This window comes from Drosophila persimilis, unplaced genomic scaffold, assembly GCF_003286085.1.
Source record: "Drosophila persimilis strain 14011-0111.01,24,50 unplaced genomic scaffold, DperRS2 tig00000000-arrow-pilon, whole genome shotgun sequence".
Taxonomy (NCBI): domain Eukaryota; kingdom Metazoa; phylum Arthropoda; class Insecta; order Diptera; family Drosophilidae; genus Drosophila; species Drosophila persimilis.
The window spans coordinates 2,647,586-2,662,147 of record NW_020825288.1 but is presented as its reverse complement, the minus strand read 5'-3'; the positions used below and the strand labels follow the sequence as shown (position 1 = coordinate 2,662,147).

At 49.0% G+C, this 14,562-nt stretch overlaps 2 protein-coding genes across 2 annotated transcripts; both read left to right on the top strand.

The window, feature by feature from the left end:
- Positions 1-514: 514 nt before the first annotated feature.
- Positions 515-6,860, top strand: LOC6594838 (multidrug resistance-associated protein 4). Its single transcript, XM_002020206.2, has 6 exons — positions 515-892; positions 2,058-2,288; positions 2,353-4,341; positions 4,397-4,950; positions 5,014-5,962; positions 6,019-6,860. Exons 1-6 carry the CDS (start codon positions 813-815, stop codon positions 6,341-6,343), a joined length of 4,128 nt encoding a protein of 1,375 aa, XP_002020242.2. The 5' UTR covers positions 515-812; the 3' UTR covers positions 6,344-6,860.
- Positions 6,861-7,351: 491 nt separating this feature from the next.
- LOC6594839 (probable multidrug resistance-associated protein lethal(2)03659) lies at positions 7,352-14,558 on the top strand. Its single transcript, XM_002020207.2, has 6 exons — positions 7,352-7,614; positions 8,004-8,234; positions 8,310-10,220; positions 10,284-10,750; positions 10,809-11,766; positions 11,830-14,558. Exons 1-6 carry the CDS (start codon positions 7,541-7,543, stop codon positions 12,158-12,160), a joined length of 3,972 nt encoding a protein of 1,323 aa, XP_002020243.1. The 5' UTR covers positions 7,352-7,540; the 3' UTR covers positions 12,161-14,558.
- Positions 14,559-14,562: the final 4 nt, after the last annotated feature.

Here is a 14,562-nt window from a genome sequence, read left to right as displayed (position 1 = left end):
TAAAGGTAATTAAAAGAAGCAATCTTGTAGAAAATGCATTTATCTATGGGATAAAGCTAAGTGGGCAAATCTATATAGCTTGAAATATAGGCAATACCCGATTCGCCGCAGTTTCGCTTTTGCAACAATGAGTCTCATTCCATAGACAAACATGTTGCTAATTCCATGCACACATACCCTGGGGGAAATGGATGTTATAGAATTAAGAATATGTTTGTCTTCCAAGGCTCCGTAGGTATCAGGATCGACATAAATATATACAAGATACTAATAATGTACTTGAATATGTCTAAAGAATATCAATCTGAGAAAAGGTCTTAATAAATTACGTTTCATCTTCATATAAAATTAACGAAATAGGGTGCACAAAGGCCTATACACGCATCATGTCTTCAAACACCAGCAACACTGCGACTGTTTTTTTTGTTGAATAAACACGTGTAGAAAAATCGCATAAAATGATTTTTCGTTGTTAACTATTTATTGTTAATGTTATTAGTGTGTCTGGTTTAGAGAAAGATAAGTCGCATCGGGGCGCAGTTCATTGTTTGTTGGTGCGTTGTTGGCAGCTCTGCCAAAAGCAACAAACGGTACAATTCCCAGTCATTGGACTAACGGCACATACTGCTGATGACCTCGACCTAGACAATTTTCGCCTGCAGTAGACTGTGATCGCAACCTATAGTACATAGAGACAGAGAGAGAGAGAGAAAGACAGAGGAGCTCGACTTCCCTTTTGGGTTTCTTCCGCTCGCTCCCGCAGCCGTAACGGTAAACGGCCCTGCACAGAACAAATCAAAAATACGAATATTATGAACCGCACCAGAAGGAAAGTTGTCCGTCCAAAGAATCCCTACACCAAAGCCAACTGCTTCTCACAATGGACATTCTGGTAAGTCTTTATCATAATCATAACCATACTATCGGCTCTGCCGTCCCCGCCTCTTATTATCATTAGTCATGTGCACATTATTTACGGTAAATTACATACTTTTTTTCTTTTTGTTGTCTACTGCGACTGTCTATGCCTATCCACATCAGATGTGTCTAGCACGTGTTGTACCATATTGTAGTGATATAGTATGTATGTATATGTATATGCCGCCCCTGCTAATCTTTCTGCCTCAATCGTACTATAAATACTACAGTGGAGCCCTATCGGACGCGTTCTAGCCTATAGCTTTATCTGATTGTTAACACCCACGATACTTTCACTTGCGATAAGAAGGGGGTTTGCCAGGAAGAACAGCAGCAACGGATCTAATGAGAACTAGAACAAACATCGATTAAATTGGACACGACAATTTTATTAAATGTCATTGTTGGACACCAAGGTTACATTCTTATCGTGCCACAATATGTGTACAGTGTACGCTGTACGCTTGCCAATTAGAGGCCGCTGTGGCAGAGATTTATTGCAGATTTCCTAGTTTGTAAGATTCAAATTTCTATACATGCTGATAACACACTTTAAATGTTTTTATTACAAATTCCATACATTACTACAGCCCCCCAGCCGCCTATCAGCAGACGGCCAGACGAGTCGTGAACTAAATTGAGCTGAATTGTATTTCATTAACAAAGTCTTTAACGATCACACAGTGAAGCCTCGCACTGGGCAGCCCGTCTTGTGGGGTAAATGGTATCTTGAAAATCAGTTTCCCCTGAAAGTGTCCACTGCGTTGTACAAACACATGGCACATATTGTATTATTAACCAAACAAAGTAATTTCTTCGTATCCGAACATCATGAGAATGCATCTTTGTCCCCTTTTCTTTGTCAGCCACTCTGCTGTGTAGACGTATGTATGTTTGTATATATTTTGTATCACATTGTGTTACCAAGGGTGGTCATTTCATAAAAACTTTGAGACGGAGACTCGGCTAAGTATTTCCCAAAGTGGGCTCCGGCAATCGCAGAAAAGCCCCCGCACTTAGCGACTATCACATGGCATTAACAAAGGGGTTTCGGATCTCTATTAAAGCATCATCATACAATAATTACCAGATAGCCTCCGCTGCAGTAATAAAATTCTAATCTCTGTGCACACTTTCAGGTGGATGCGGGATCTGTTCAAGCGTGGACTTCAGGGTCCGCTCACGGACGAGGAGCTGTACCAGCACAGAAAGACGCTGGACAGCGAGCGGGTGACCAACAAGTTCAGCGAGTTGTGGGAGGACGAGAAGAAGCGGAGCCATCCCAGTGTGGTGCGCATGATATTGCGTGCTTATGGAACGATCTTCATTCCCTTGGGCCTGGCCTTTTCGGTCGCTGAGTCGTGCTGCAAGTAGGTAGCAATCACCCTTCGGCGGATTAGCTAATTCCTCCATTTACCACTCATTTTCTTGCAGATCACTTATGCCCCTGTTCCTTGGTGGGCTGGTGGGCTACTTTGCCACAAATCAGACCACGGTCACTGAACAGACCGCCTATCTGTACGCGCTGGGGATTGTGATTTGCATGCTGGTACCTGTGATAACATTCCATCCCTTCATATTCTACATCTTCCAAGTGGGCACAAAGCTGCGTCTCGCCCTCTCCGGCCTCATCTATCGCAAGTGCCTGCAGGTATCGAAGAGCAGCAGCAACGATGGACTGCGCGCCAGGGCCATCAACATACTCTCCAACGATCTGGGCCGCTTCGATGTGGCTCTGTGCTTCCTGCACGACACGTGGAAGGGGCCACTGGAATCGCTGCTGATTGGGTACCTCATGTACCGCGAAATCGGTCTATCCGCTGTGATAGGCGTGTCCTTCATGCTCAGCTTTATCCCACTGCAGGCGTGGGCGGCCAAGAAAGCCGCCTATTACCGACAGATGACCGCCGAGAGGACAGATATGCGCGTGAAGCTCATGAACGAGATCATCCAGGGCATACAGGTGATCAAGATGTATGCCTGGGAAAAGAGCTTCGCCCGCGTGGTGGCCGAGGTACGCCTGAAGGAGGTGAAAGCCATTCGGGGCACTGCCTACATCCACGCGGCCCTTGGCTGCACATCCATGATATCGCCGCTGTCTGTGTTCTTGGCTCTCTGCTCCTATGTCTACTTTGGAGATGCCTTAACTGCTCAAAAGGTGTACACCGTGTCCTCCTACTTCAACATGTTGAACGACTCGATGGTTCACTTCTGGCCGCTGTCCATCACCTTCATTGCCGAGGCCTTGGTTTCGGCGCGACGCTGCAAGGAATTCCTGCTGGACGGGGATAGAGCCGAGGTCCCCATAAACCTAGAGGCCAATCAGCAACAGACAAAGACCAAACGAGCGCCCACCAAGACGGACATCCAACAGAATGTAGAGCTGAACGGCTCGCTTTTGTCCAATGGTGTGCCGCAGCATAGCCGTCTCAGGGACTACAATCCGGAAGCGACGAAAAAATGCGTGATTCTGAAGAATGTTTCAGCCTCGTGGGACACTAGCGACGGGCAACCCAGCTGCGCCATCGAGAACTTCAGTACGGAAATACAAGATCAAACGCTTGCTGCGGTTGTCGGACCCGTGGGAGCTGGCAAATCGAGCTTCCTAAACGTGCTCCTCGGGGAAGTGGGCATCGACAAGGGCGAAGCTCTGGTCCATGGAAAAGTTTCATATGCCTCCCAGGAGCCCTGGGTCTTTGAGGGGACCATCCGCGATAACATTGTCTTCGTGGAGGACTACAATGAACGGCGATACAAGAAGGTTGTAAAGGCCTGCGGCCTGGAGCGAGATATGGAGCTACTGCCCAGGGGCGATCTGACGGTTGTCGGCGAGCGGGGCGTCAGTCTCAGCGGTGGACAAAAGGCCAGAGTAAGTCTGGCCCGTGCCGTCTACCGCAAGGCGGATATCTACCTCCTTGACGATCCCCTGTCCGCTGTGGACACTCACGTGGGCAAGCACATCTTTGATCGCTGCATACGCGACTTTCTGTCCAACAAGATACGCATTCTGGTGACCCACCAAGTGCAGTACTTGTTCGATGTGGAGCACCTGCTGCTCATGGGATCGGGCAAGATTGTGGCACAGGGCAGCTATCAGGAGCTTCAGCGCTCACGTCAGTTCCAGTTCCTGGAGCAAACGCACGACGAGAGCGGCATCGACACGCACAGCGTTAGCAGCTATGTCTCCCGCAGCGACTCGGAGAAGAGTTTGGAACACCATCAGCACAATCGACCGCTCCTGCGGCCGGACGAGCAAGTGGAGGAGCTAAACCAGGAACAGCAGTCAGTGGGCTCCGTGAAGATGCACGTCTACGCCTCATACTTGAAGGCACTGGAAAGTACGTTCCTCTTGTGCCTGATTGTGACGCTTTTTGTCTGCGCCAGAGTCATGCTTACCGGTGTAGATTACTTCCTGTCGCGATGGTAAGTTCCTTTGTGGCAAGTTCTCAAAACCCAAACTAATCCCAACATTCCACAGGGTCATTTGGGAAGAGAAAATTGCGGCTAATGCCACCGAGACAACCTTATTAAGTGATATGGATCTGATGCCTGCAAATGATACACTGCCCCTCAATACCACGGACTCGGCGACAAGCACTTTTAATGGCAGTATTGAGTCTGGCATACGCCAGGAGCTTGTCCTCTTCTATGCCATCATCCTGGGCGCAACATTGATTGTCTACTTGATACGCACATTCGGGTTCTTCAAGATGTGCCTGCGCATCTCTCTGCACCTGCACGACCGGCTGTTCCGCGGCATCACCCGCGCCACGATGTACTTCTTCAACACAAACTCTTCAGGCCGCATATTGAATCGATTCTCAAAGGATATACGCACAGTGGATACGGACTTGCCGCACACGCTGTTGGACTGCTTGGCGTTCGTCATTGATGTCTCCGGCGTGCTGATCATTGTGGCCATTGCCAACTATTGGCTGCTGGTGCCGGCTTTCTTCCTTGTTGTGATCCTGGGCGGGATTCGCTATCTCTATGTGAATACCAGTCGCAGTGTCAAGCGACTAGAGTCCATATGTAAGCCAAACGCACAGCAACAAGTTGTTTGAGTTGGGAAGTTAATCCTGTTGTTATTTGCAGCTCGTAGTCCTGTCTTTTCGTTGGCAAATCAAACTTTCCAAGGGCTTACCACCATTCGCGCGTTGGAGGCACAGAGCGCCTTGGAGTCGGAGTTTCACGGATACCAAAACGCAAACACATCGGCCTGGTTCCTCTTCCTGTCGTGCACACGGGCCTTTGCCCTGTGGTCGGATCTGCTGTGCATCGCCTACATGACAGCGGTGACCTTCAGCTTCCTGCTGCTGCGCAACGACTTCGACAGCGGAGATGTGGGACTAGCGATTTTGCACTCCACCACGATGACGGGAATGTGCCAATGGGGCATGCGACAGACAGCCGAGCTGGAGAACCAAATGACCAGCGTGGAGCGAGTGCTGGAGTACACAGAACAGCCATCGGAGCCGCCGCTAGAGACAGCGGAGAAGTTCAAGCCAAAGACAGAGTGGCCCAGCAAGGGACGCATTGAATTTATCAACTTTAAGCTGCGATACTCGCCTAAGGAGGAAACAGTCCTCAGGAATCTTAACTTTACCATCGAATCGCGCGAAAAGATTGGAATTGTGGGTCGCACTGGCGCCGGCAAATCATCGATCATACAGTCGATCTTCCGTTTGGCCTGCAATGAGGGCATGATCCGCATCGACGACATTGACATCGAGCACATGGGATTGCATGATCTGCGGAGTCGCATTTCGATTATACCCCAGGATCCAGTTCTGTTTTCGGGCACATTGCGCTATAATCTCGATCCCAAGAATGAGCGCTCGGATGAGGAAATGTGGAAGGCTCTGGGAGATGTGGAGCTGCGCTCCTACGTATCCACATTGATTGGTGGCCTCAACTGTCGCATGTACGACGGCGGCTCCAACTTCAGCGTGGGCCAGAGGCAGTTGGTATGTCTGGCGCGTGCCATATTGAGGCACAACAAAATTCTCATCATGGACGAAGCCACAGCCAATGTTGATCCAGAGTAAGTCGAATACAAATACGAAAGCGAATACCTTCTTATGATGCATTTGCTTACAGAACGGACAAGCTTATCCAGCAGACAATTCGGTCAAAGTTCGCCCACTGCACGGTCCTGACCATTGCCCATCGCTTGCACACTGTTATGGACAGCGATCGTGTCCTGGTCATGGATGCGGGCGAGGCCCGTGAACTGGGACATCCCTACGAGCTGCTGCAGCGACCAGGCGGCTATCTACGCCAACTTGTGGAAAACACTGGAGCGGCCACAGCATTTGCCTTGAAGCAGTCGGCCGAGCAGAACTACAGCAAGCGGCTGCTTGGCGATGACACTGCCACCGACGACCTGAACATCACACTGGCTCTGCAAGAGCAGACTGAGTAACTGAACCGCTCTCGTTCTTCATCATCACCCAAACACACAAACGCACAAAATCTGCTTAAGGATTATAGCATAAGAACTGAAAGTATTAAAGTACATAGAAACGTTGTATGTACTTAAAGTCATCGAACTACTTATTGCCTTGTACTTAGGAGATACATCTATGTATATGTGTAGTGTAAGCCGTAAGCCTTGTTAAGTTACTACTTGTTACTACGAATTTATCTATGTATCGTATCTGTTCCACTTACTAGTAGTAACTACTGTACCACTGTACATTAACCGTGCTATGTACCCGTATGTTTTGTACACCATGTGTTCTATTGGCAAACCAATATAAAGCAATTCGCATTCGCCGCGTGCACTAATCGAAAGCAAACTTCAATCAAACTAAGACAAAAGAAAAGAGTTTAAATAGGTACTTTTACAAATTATAGGTAGCCAATGTAATATAGTATATGTATTACAAATTCGTACTTATAGATACGTACAAACACCAATCTCAATAAAGTGCCTGAAAATTACGTACATGGAACTGTTAATGAAGCCACTCAAACAGTTAATTATGTCGCACGGGTCGGGGCGGGGCGTATCTGTGATCGCGAACAGGCAATAGTCTTGTACTACGAAATCGCAATGATTCATACGACTACTTTCGGGTGAATTACGTAGCGGGGATCGATAAGGATGAACCTTCCGAAGCTCCAATTAAAATTGTCAATTGGTTAAAAGTGTAATCAGAATAAGTCAACATGGTAGCTAATGATGGTGATAAGATACAAGAGCCGAACAAGTGGTCAATGGGCTGGAGGATTCCCTGCTCCACTCCACACCACCTGTTCTCGCAGTCGGGATGCCCCGGTTCCCGTCGTGCCGTCAAAAGTTTCGTAAACAACAGTAAAACACACTTAGCCAAAATGTTAGCCAGGCGGTTGCTGCGTCCGCCTCGCTGATGCGTGGCTGTCACCGGGCATTAAGATAAAACAGTGCCCCCCGATAGGACGGGCCCCAGGCGGATCACTGATTTATAACGATGATTCCCGAGCACGGAGCCAGCGCTGGTTAAAAATCAAATGTCTGGGCGGGCAGGAACTCAGTGGCGAGCAGAGCGGCACGAGCACCGCACGCGAATGTCTTCCGTCGGAATTAGAGTGTGAATTGTGTCAAGGATCTATGTGATATTTATGTACTATATGTAGAATGAAAGCCGTACATGAGCAACGAAGGCCGAATCCGGTGCTAAAGGCCAATTTCCTCTCCAAATGGTTTTTTATGTGAGTTTTGTGACTATTGAGGATCTTTTTGTGAAAGTGTGTGGAAGGATGCCTGTACGTAATCTGTGAAAATCCTTCAGTTTGTACATACATAAGTGCGTTTCCTTGAAGTGTATGTTTTATTTCATTATTGGTGAAATTTAACTGTGTTGAAATAATTTTAAATTCCGCCGTACTCGAAGTCCTGCTGATAAGATAGAACTGAAGAGGGCACCCCCCGAGCCAGATTTATGGCCGGTCTAGCCTTGGCCATCATTTCGAATTTATAGAGCGAGTGGATTCGCTTTTCAAGTGCGATAAAAATAAACCACGACACGCAGGCGACACCTGTCACCGTCCATCATTAACCCCCCGCCCCACCTGGCCTGTGTCTGTGTTCTCTCTTCCAGCTGGACACGCGAGATTCTCGCCAAGGGAATGCGCAAGAGTGTGGAGCCGTCGGATCTGTATGCGCCCGTGCCCAAACTCGACAGTCCCAAGGTGTCGCAGTTCCTCCTCGGCCACTGGGAGAAGGAGCTGAAGCGTCCCAAGCCCAGCGTCTTGCGTATGGTCTTTCGGGCATACGGCTGGGGATTTGTACCTGTCAGTATAGTCTACTCGCTGCTGGCCATCGTTGTGCAGTACGTATTTTGTCATTGGCGGAGAGGACACCTTTCGGGTTAGTGACATCCCATCCCCTTTGTTCCCCTTAACAGCACTTTGCAGCCACTGCTGCTGGGCGGCCTGGTCTCCTACTTCTCGGAGAGCACCGATGACATCTCCAAGAAGTCGGCATACTTGTATGCCATGGGCGTGGTCCTGTGCTCCCTGGTCTCGGGTCTGTTCTACCACCCCTTCATGCACTACCTGTTCGGGGTGGGCTCCCGCATCCGGCTGGCGTGCGCTGGACTCGTCTACAGGAAGTGCCTGAGGGTGTCGGTGGCCGCGGACAACAGCGGCATGAGTGGCTATGCCATATCCCTAATGGCCACCGATCTGCCGCAGTTCAACGAGGCCTTCTACTTCTTCCAAGAGCTGTGGCGCGGTCCGCTGGAGGGACTGGTGTTTGGCTACATCATCTTTCAGCTGATTGGCTGGCCGGCGCTCGTGGGACTGGCCACCATCATCGTGTTCATACCGCTGCAGGCGTGGGCTGCCCGGGCGACGGCCCGGTTCAAGCGGAGATCGGCGGAGTTTGGCGATGAGCGGGTGAAGCTGATGAACGAGATCATCACGGCCATGCAGCTGATCAAGATGTACGCGTGGGAGAAGTCGTTTGCCAAGCTGATTGGCCGCGTCAGGAAGAAGGAGATGGGCTCCATACGCGGATCAATGTACATCTATGCGGCCCTGCAGTGCACCGGAATGATATCGAAGCTGTCGCTCTTCCTGTCCCTTGCCAGCTTTGTCTTCACCGGGGACATTGTCACCTCGCAGAAGGTCTTCATTGTGTCCAGCTACTACGACCACCTCAACGAGTCCCTGCTGCATCTCTGGCCGCTGGCCATTAACATCTGGGCCGAGACATTTGTGGTTGCCGGTCGCGTGGTGGACTTCCTGCTCCAGCACGAAGATCCCGCCGATGGAGGCGTGGACAACTTCAAGGATGTGGACGAGGACGTGGAGCACGGCAACTTCTTTGGCCGCATGCACAATCCGCGCGCCATGCACAAGAGCGTCACCGTACAGAAGCTGACGGCCAGCTGGGACCAGGCCAAGCAGGAGAAGCGCCAGCGCCACATCGACGACATTAGCTTCCAGGCCACGGAGCAGCAGTTCGTGGGTATCGTTGGCACTGTGGGCGCCGGCAAGAGCACCCTTCTGCAGGCCCTGCTGGGGGAGCTGGATATCATCAGCGGCAATGTGGAGCTCAACGGTGTCCTCAGCTATGCCGCCCAGGAGCCCTGGCTGAACCGCTGCAGTCTTCGCGACAACATCCTCTTCATGGAGGTCTTCGACGAGCAGCGATACAAGGAAGTGCTGCGCGTCTGTATGCTGGACAAGGACATCGAGGAGCTGCCCGCCGGAGACGCCACCATTGTGGGCGAGGGAGGAGCCAGCCTAAGCGGGGGCCAGAAGGCGAGGGTCAGTCTGGCGCGTGCCGTGTACCGCAAGGCCGACATCTATCTGCTGGACGATCCCCTCTCCGCAGTGGACTCGCATGTGAGCAAGATGCTGCTCGATCGGTGCCTCAACGACTTTCTCAGCGATAAGATCCGCATCCTGGTCACGCATCGTGTCCAGCTGCTGAAGCATGTCGATCACTTGGTGCTACTGGAAAGCGGTCGGGCCTCTATTCAGGGCCAGTACGATAATCTGAAGAAGCTCATCCGGTTCCGCATGTCGGTGGCAAACGACAGCGAGGTGGCTAAGCTCCGTGCCGTACGCACTGACAGCATCTTCGAGGAGACGCAGCCCAGGGAGCCCCTGACCCAGCAGCAGCAAGTCGATCTGGATCGATCGGAGCAGCAGTACAAGGAGCAGCAGCTACGGGGATCGGTCAAATGGTCCACGTACAAGGCATACCTGGGAATCCTGCGCATTCCTTCTGTGGTGGTGCTGATCCTTATACTTTTCATTGCGGCCCGCGCCTCAGAGGCCACCATGGATATCTTCCTGTCCAAATGGTGAGCATGAATGGGGGGTCTCCTTGCAGCGAATATATAAACCAATTGGGAATCCTTTTGCAGGGCCACCTGGGAGGAGACGGAGCCCAATCAGCACGAGCCCATCCCGCAGTATCACAAGACCCGTATGCGTCTAGTCACCCTCTACCTGGTTCTGATCCTGAGCACCCTGATCCTGTATGTGCTCCGAACCTTTGGCTTCTTCATGATGTGCCTCCGCATCTCGCTGCGCATCCACAACTACCTCTTCCGGGGCATAATCCGCGCCAGCATGCAGTTCTTTACGCTGGCCACATCCGGGCGTATACTCAACCGTTTCTCGAGCGATATCCTGGCCATTGATGTCACTCTGCCGCAGTCGATGATGGACTCCATTGAGTTCTTTGTGGATGCCTTGGCTGTCCTCGCGGTGGTAAGCACGGCCAACACGTGGCTGCTCATTCCGGCCATTGTTGTGATGGCTCTGCTGTACCTCTGCCGATGCCTGTACATTGGAGCCAGCCGGAGCCTGAAGCGCATCGAGACCATCTGTAAGTCGGCCTTCTCCTTTCCCCAGTTGCAGAACTCATCTTGTTCTGTCCTCCACAGCCCGCAGCCCCCTTTACTCCCACACGAATGCCACCTTTAAAGGACTCACCACGATACGTGCCTTCAACGCCACCAAGCGCCTGGAGCGGGACTTTCATCGCTTACAGAATGAGAACACCTCGGCCCTGTACCTGTATGTGAGCGTCAACAGGGCCTTCGCCTTCTGGACGGACCTCATCTGCGTGCTGTACATCCTGGCGGTGACCTTCAGCTTCCTGCTGGTGGAACAAAGGGAGCACGGCTACTACAGCGGCGATGTGGGACTGGCCATCACCCAGTCCATGAAGCTGGTGCTCATGTGCCAGTGGGGCATGCGGCAGACGGTGGAGCTGGAGAACCAGATGACCAGCGTGGAGCGGGTGATGGAGTATGTGAACATACCCCCGGAGCCGGCCTACGAGACGCCGGAGTCGGTTAATCTACCCGCAGGATGGCCCAGCGCCGGGCAGGTACATTTCCAGGATCTGCGCCTGCGCTACAGCGATCATGGTCCGTATGTGCTCAAGGGACTCAGCTTCACCATCCATCCCAAGGAGAAGATTGGAATCGTGGGTCGCACGGCCGCCGGCAAGTCCTCGATTGTGCAGGCCCTCTTCCGGCTGGCACCCATCGACGGCATCATCGAGATCGATGGCTACGAGACATCCGTTTTGGGACTCCACGACCTGCGCAGCCGCATGTCCATCATTCCCCAGGATCCTGTCCTATTCTCGGGCACACTGCGCTACAATCTCGATCCGTTTGAGCAGAAAACGGACGAGCAACTGTGGCAGGCCCTGGAAGCTGTCAAGCTGAAGCAGTTCTTTTCGGGTCTGAAGGGGGGTCTGAGCTGCCGCCTCCACGACAGCGGGGCCAACTTCAGCATGGGCCAGAGGCAGCTGGTCTGCCTGGCGCGGGCCATACTTCGCCAGAATCAAATACTCATCATGGACGAGGCCACGGCCAATGTGGATCCCGAGTAAGTTACCCACGCCCCATAGACATCTTCAAGCTTGCCATTGATTACCCATTTTCTTGGCAGGACTGACAAGCTCATCCAGGAGGCTATACAAACCAAGTTCGAGCACTGCACGGTGCTGACCATCGCCCATCGCCTGCACACGGTGATGGACAATGACCGCGTGCTGGTCATGGATGTGGGCCGCGTGGTGGAGCTGGGCCATCCCCACGAGCTGCTCCAGCACCGCAACGGGCACCTCTATCGCTTCGTGGAGAAGACGGGAGTCGGCACCGCTCAGCATCTGCGCCACCTGGCCGAGCAGAGCTACCGCAAGCGGGTGCTGGGCAGGAGGGCTCGGGACTCCGAGCCTGTGTCGGAGCAGGGCTACGGCTACCATGGCACCACTCTCTAAAAGACTGCAGCTCATACTTATACTATACTGTACTGTACTATAGGTATATAAGAAGGTACTCGTACACGGGGGTCGTTTGTTTTGTTCTGTAAGGTATGGTAATATAGTTTTTATTATAGTGAACTGATCTTTAAATATATATTTTATATATGTATATATTTATATATGTATGTACTTCATAATATATATATATACTTAGTTGATTCAACTCTTCCGTTTGCCTTTCTTGAAGTTGGAAAAAAGCAGTTAATCTTCATGTATCTTCGTATCTCTATATCTGCTATGTATCTTCGCTACTCGTACTGTCTGGCTTTGATTCGCTCTCTATAACTACGATCCTTTGCTAGTTTACTTTGATCTTGTTTATCTTGTTCCTTTTTCATTTTTTCTTTGTTTTTTGTTCTTGTTGTTTTAGTCACAAGTCACATGAGAAATCGAAATGTTTAACTATATAATATGTATGTTTTGCTTCTGTTCTAGGCTTAGAGAATTAGTTCTTTTGTTTCGTTAATATTAAACTTTAATATTGGTTTCTTAGATGTGCGATAATGGCATTTGAATCTAGATGTATACATAATACATAATATTAGCATTACGAGATATAAAATTTGTTTTCCTTTCGACTTTTAGGTAGAGTGTAAATGAATTTATCGCATTGAGTTTGGTTGGTTGGTTGTTCCCTCACGGAACTTTAATACAAGTGTATATATAGTATTAGTTGTATGTAGTTGTTGTTCGTGTATATAATGTATATATTAAAGTAAATAAAGCATATTCATGTATGTATATAACTGGTTTTAAAATATTCTCTTCCACTTCATCGCTCTTCATCGAGTTAGCTTATTTAAAATTCGCTTAAGGTCTGCCTTCAACAAACGGTATTTGATGTAAATAGAAAAATCAGTGATGTCATTTATTATAATTAGTTGCTATTCTGGTGCTTAGATGTTACATGTCTTGCAGTTCCCAAACTAAAAACCGGGTTGATCCTCGAAATTCTTCCCCAAATTCCAAGGACCAAATCGTTTTTATTGAACGCATTTTGGAATGTAAATAAGTATTTAGATTTCTTGTCCTAGAAATAAGATTGTTTGTTTGCTCGTTCATTATAAGTTTTTTTTTTTGTGTTTTTTTTGTTTTTTTGGTTTTTAAGAAAAATTCGATGCTTTAATAAAATTGTTCTGGTTTTTGCTTTGTTTTTTTTTTTGTTGTTCGTCGTTAGAGTTACACTAATTTTAATTGTTTAGCTAGAGTTCTCAAGCATTTTAAGATTATTTTCTTGCTCTACAGTTATTTGTATCTTGTATTCGTTTTGTTATTCTCACAGTTAAGCTTCTTTGATTGAGCACAAAAGCAAATGAGAGTTCTCTGTTTTTCCATGGTGTCTGGGGGCAACAACTAAACCTTATCGATCTCAAACTTCTATATCTACTATGGCTATAACTTGGAGATCATCTTTCAGCGGGCACCGCTTCGAACTCTGCATTGGACAGACCCGAAAATCTTCCCCTATTCCCGGCTAGCCCAATGCACAATCCCAGGTCCCCCCCGGCCACGATCCCGATCGGTGAGTGGTGGAAATTGCTGTTAAACCAAATTTAGCACAAATTGTTTACAGGGTCGTAGTAGTAGAACTTAGGTCAAAATATAATAGGCATTATTCGACTGGAAGTCAATTTAGATTCTATGTATAGGTGTGTGCGTACTGCTAGCATTAATTGTATATATTCATTATCCTTAGTATCATTTTGTGTTGTGTGTGTGTGTCTGTGTGTTCCCTAAGACTTTTGCTCTTTTTAGCTGGCAAAAAGTTGGTAAAAATATAGGTACGATCTTGCCGTTTCTCAATCCCTAGAGCGAGAGAAATGAAATTTGAAAACAAGGATAATCTGAACGTGCGTGCTTCGCAATGAAACGCATATTTTGATTATAAAATATGGTCCCGAGGTTGTTTAATATTTCTTCATCTTGGTTTCCTACCATTTCCATCTTGGGCTAACATCCATATGTGGGAGCTAGAGCGGCAATTGGAGGCGTGGCTCAGTCGCGATCTGAGTCGGCTTGTCACTATAGTTACGAGTATAGATAAGGCGTTGTATCAGCGAATTGCTTTTGGTTTAATCCGAATTCATTTCGTTTTTGGCAATGATTCCGCACTGACCCTCCGCGAAAAGGGGGTCACGTCACACCAATTGAGATTGATTGGTTATAGAACACTACGAGCTACGAGCTGAGATCTGAGATCTGAGTGCCTGACACTAGGGTCTCTCTACGGTTTCGTTTCTCTATGCCTAGTGGGTCTTTCTCTGTTTTGTTTCCTAAAGCCTCCTTCAACCCAAAGCTTAGAATATAGTTCAACTGCATTACAATATTTTTTATATAAATGAATAAAGTTTTCTTCA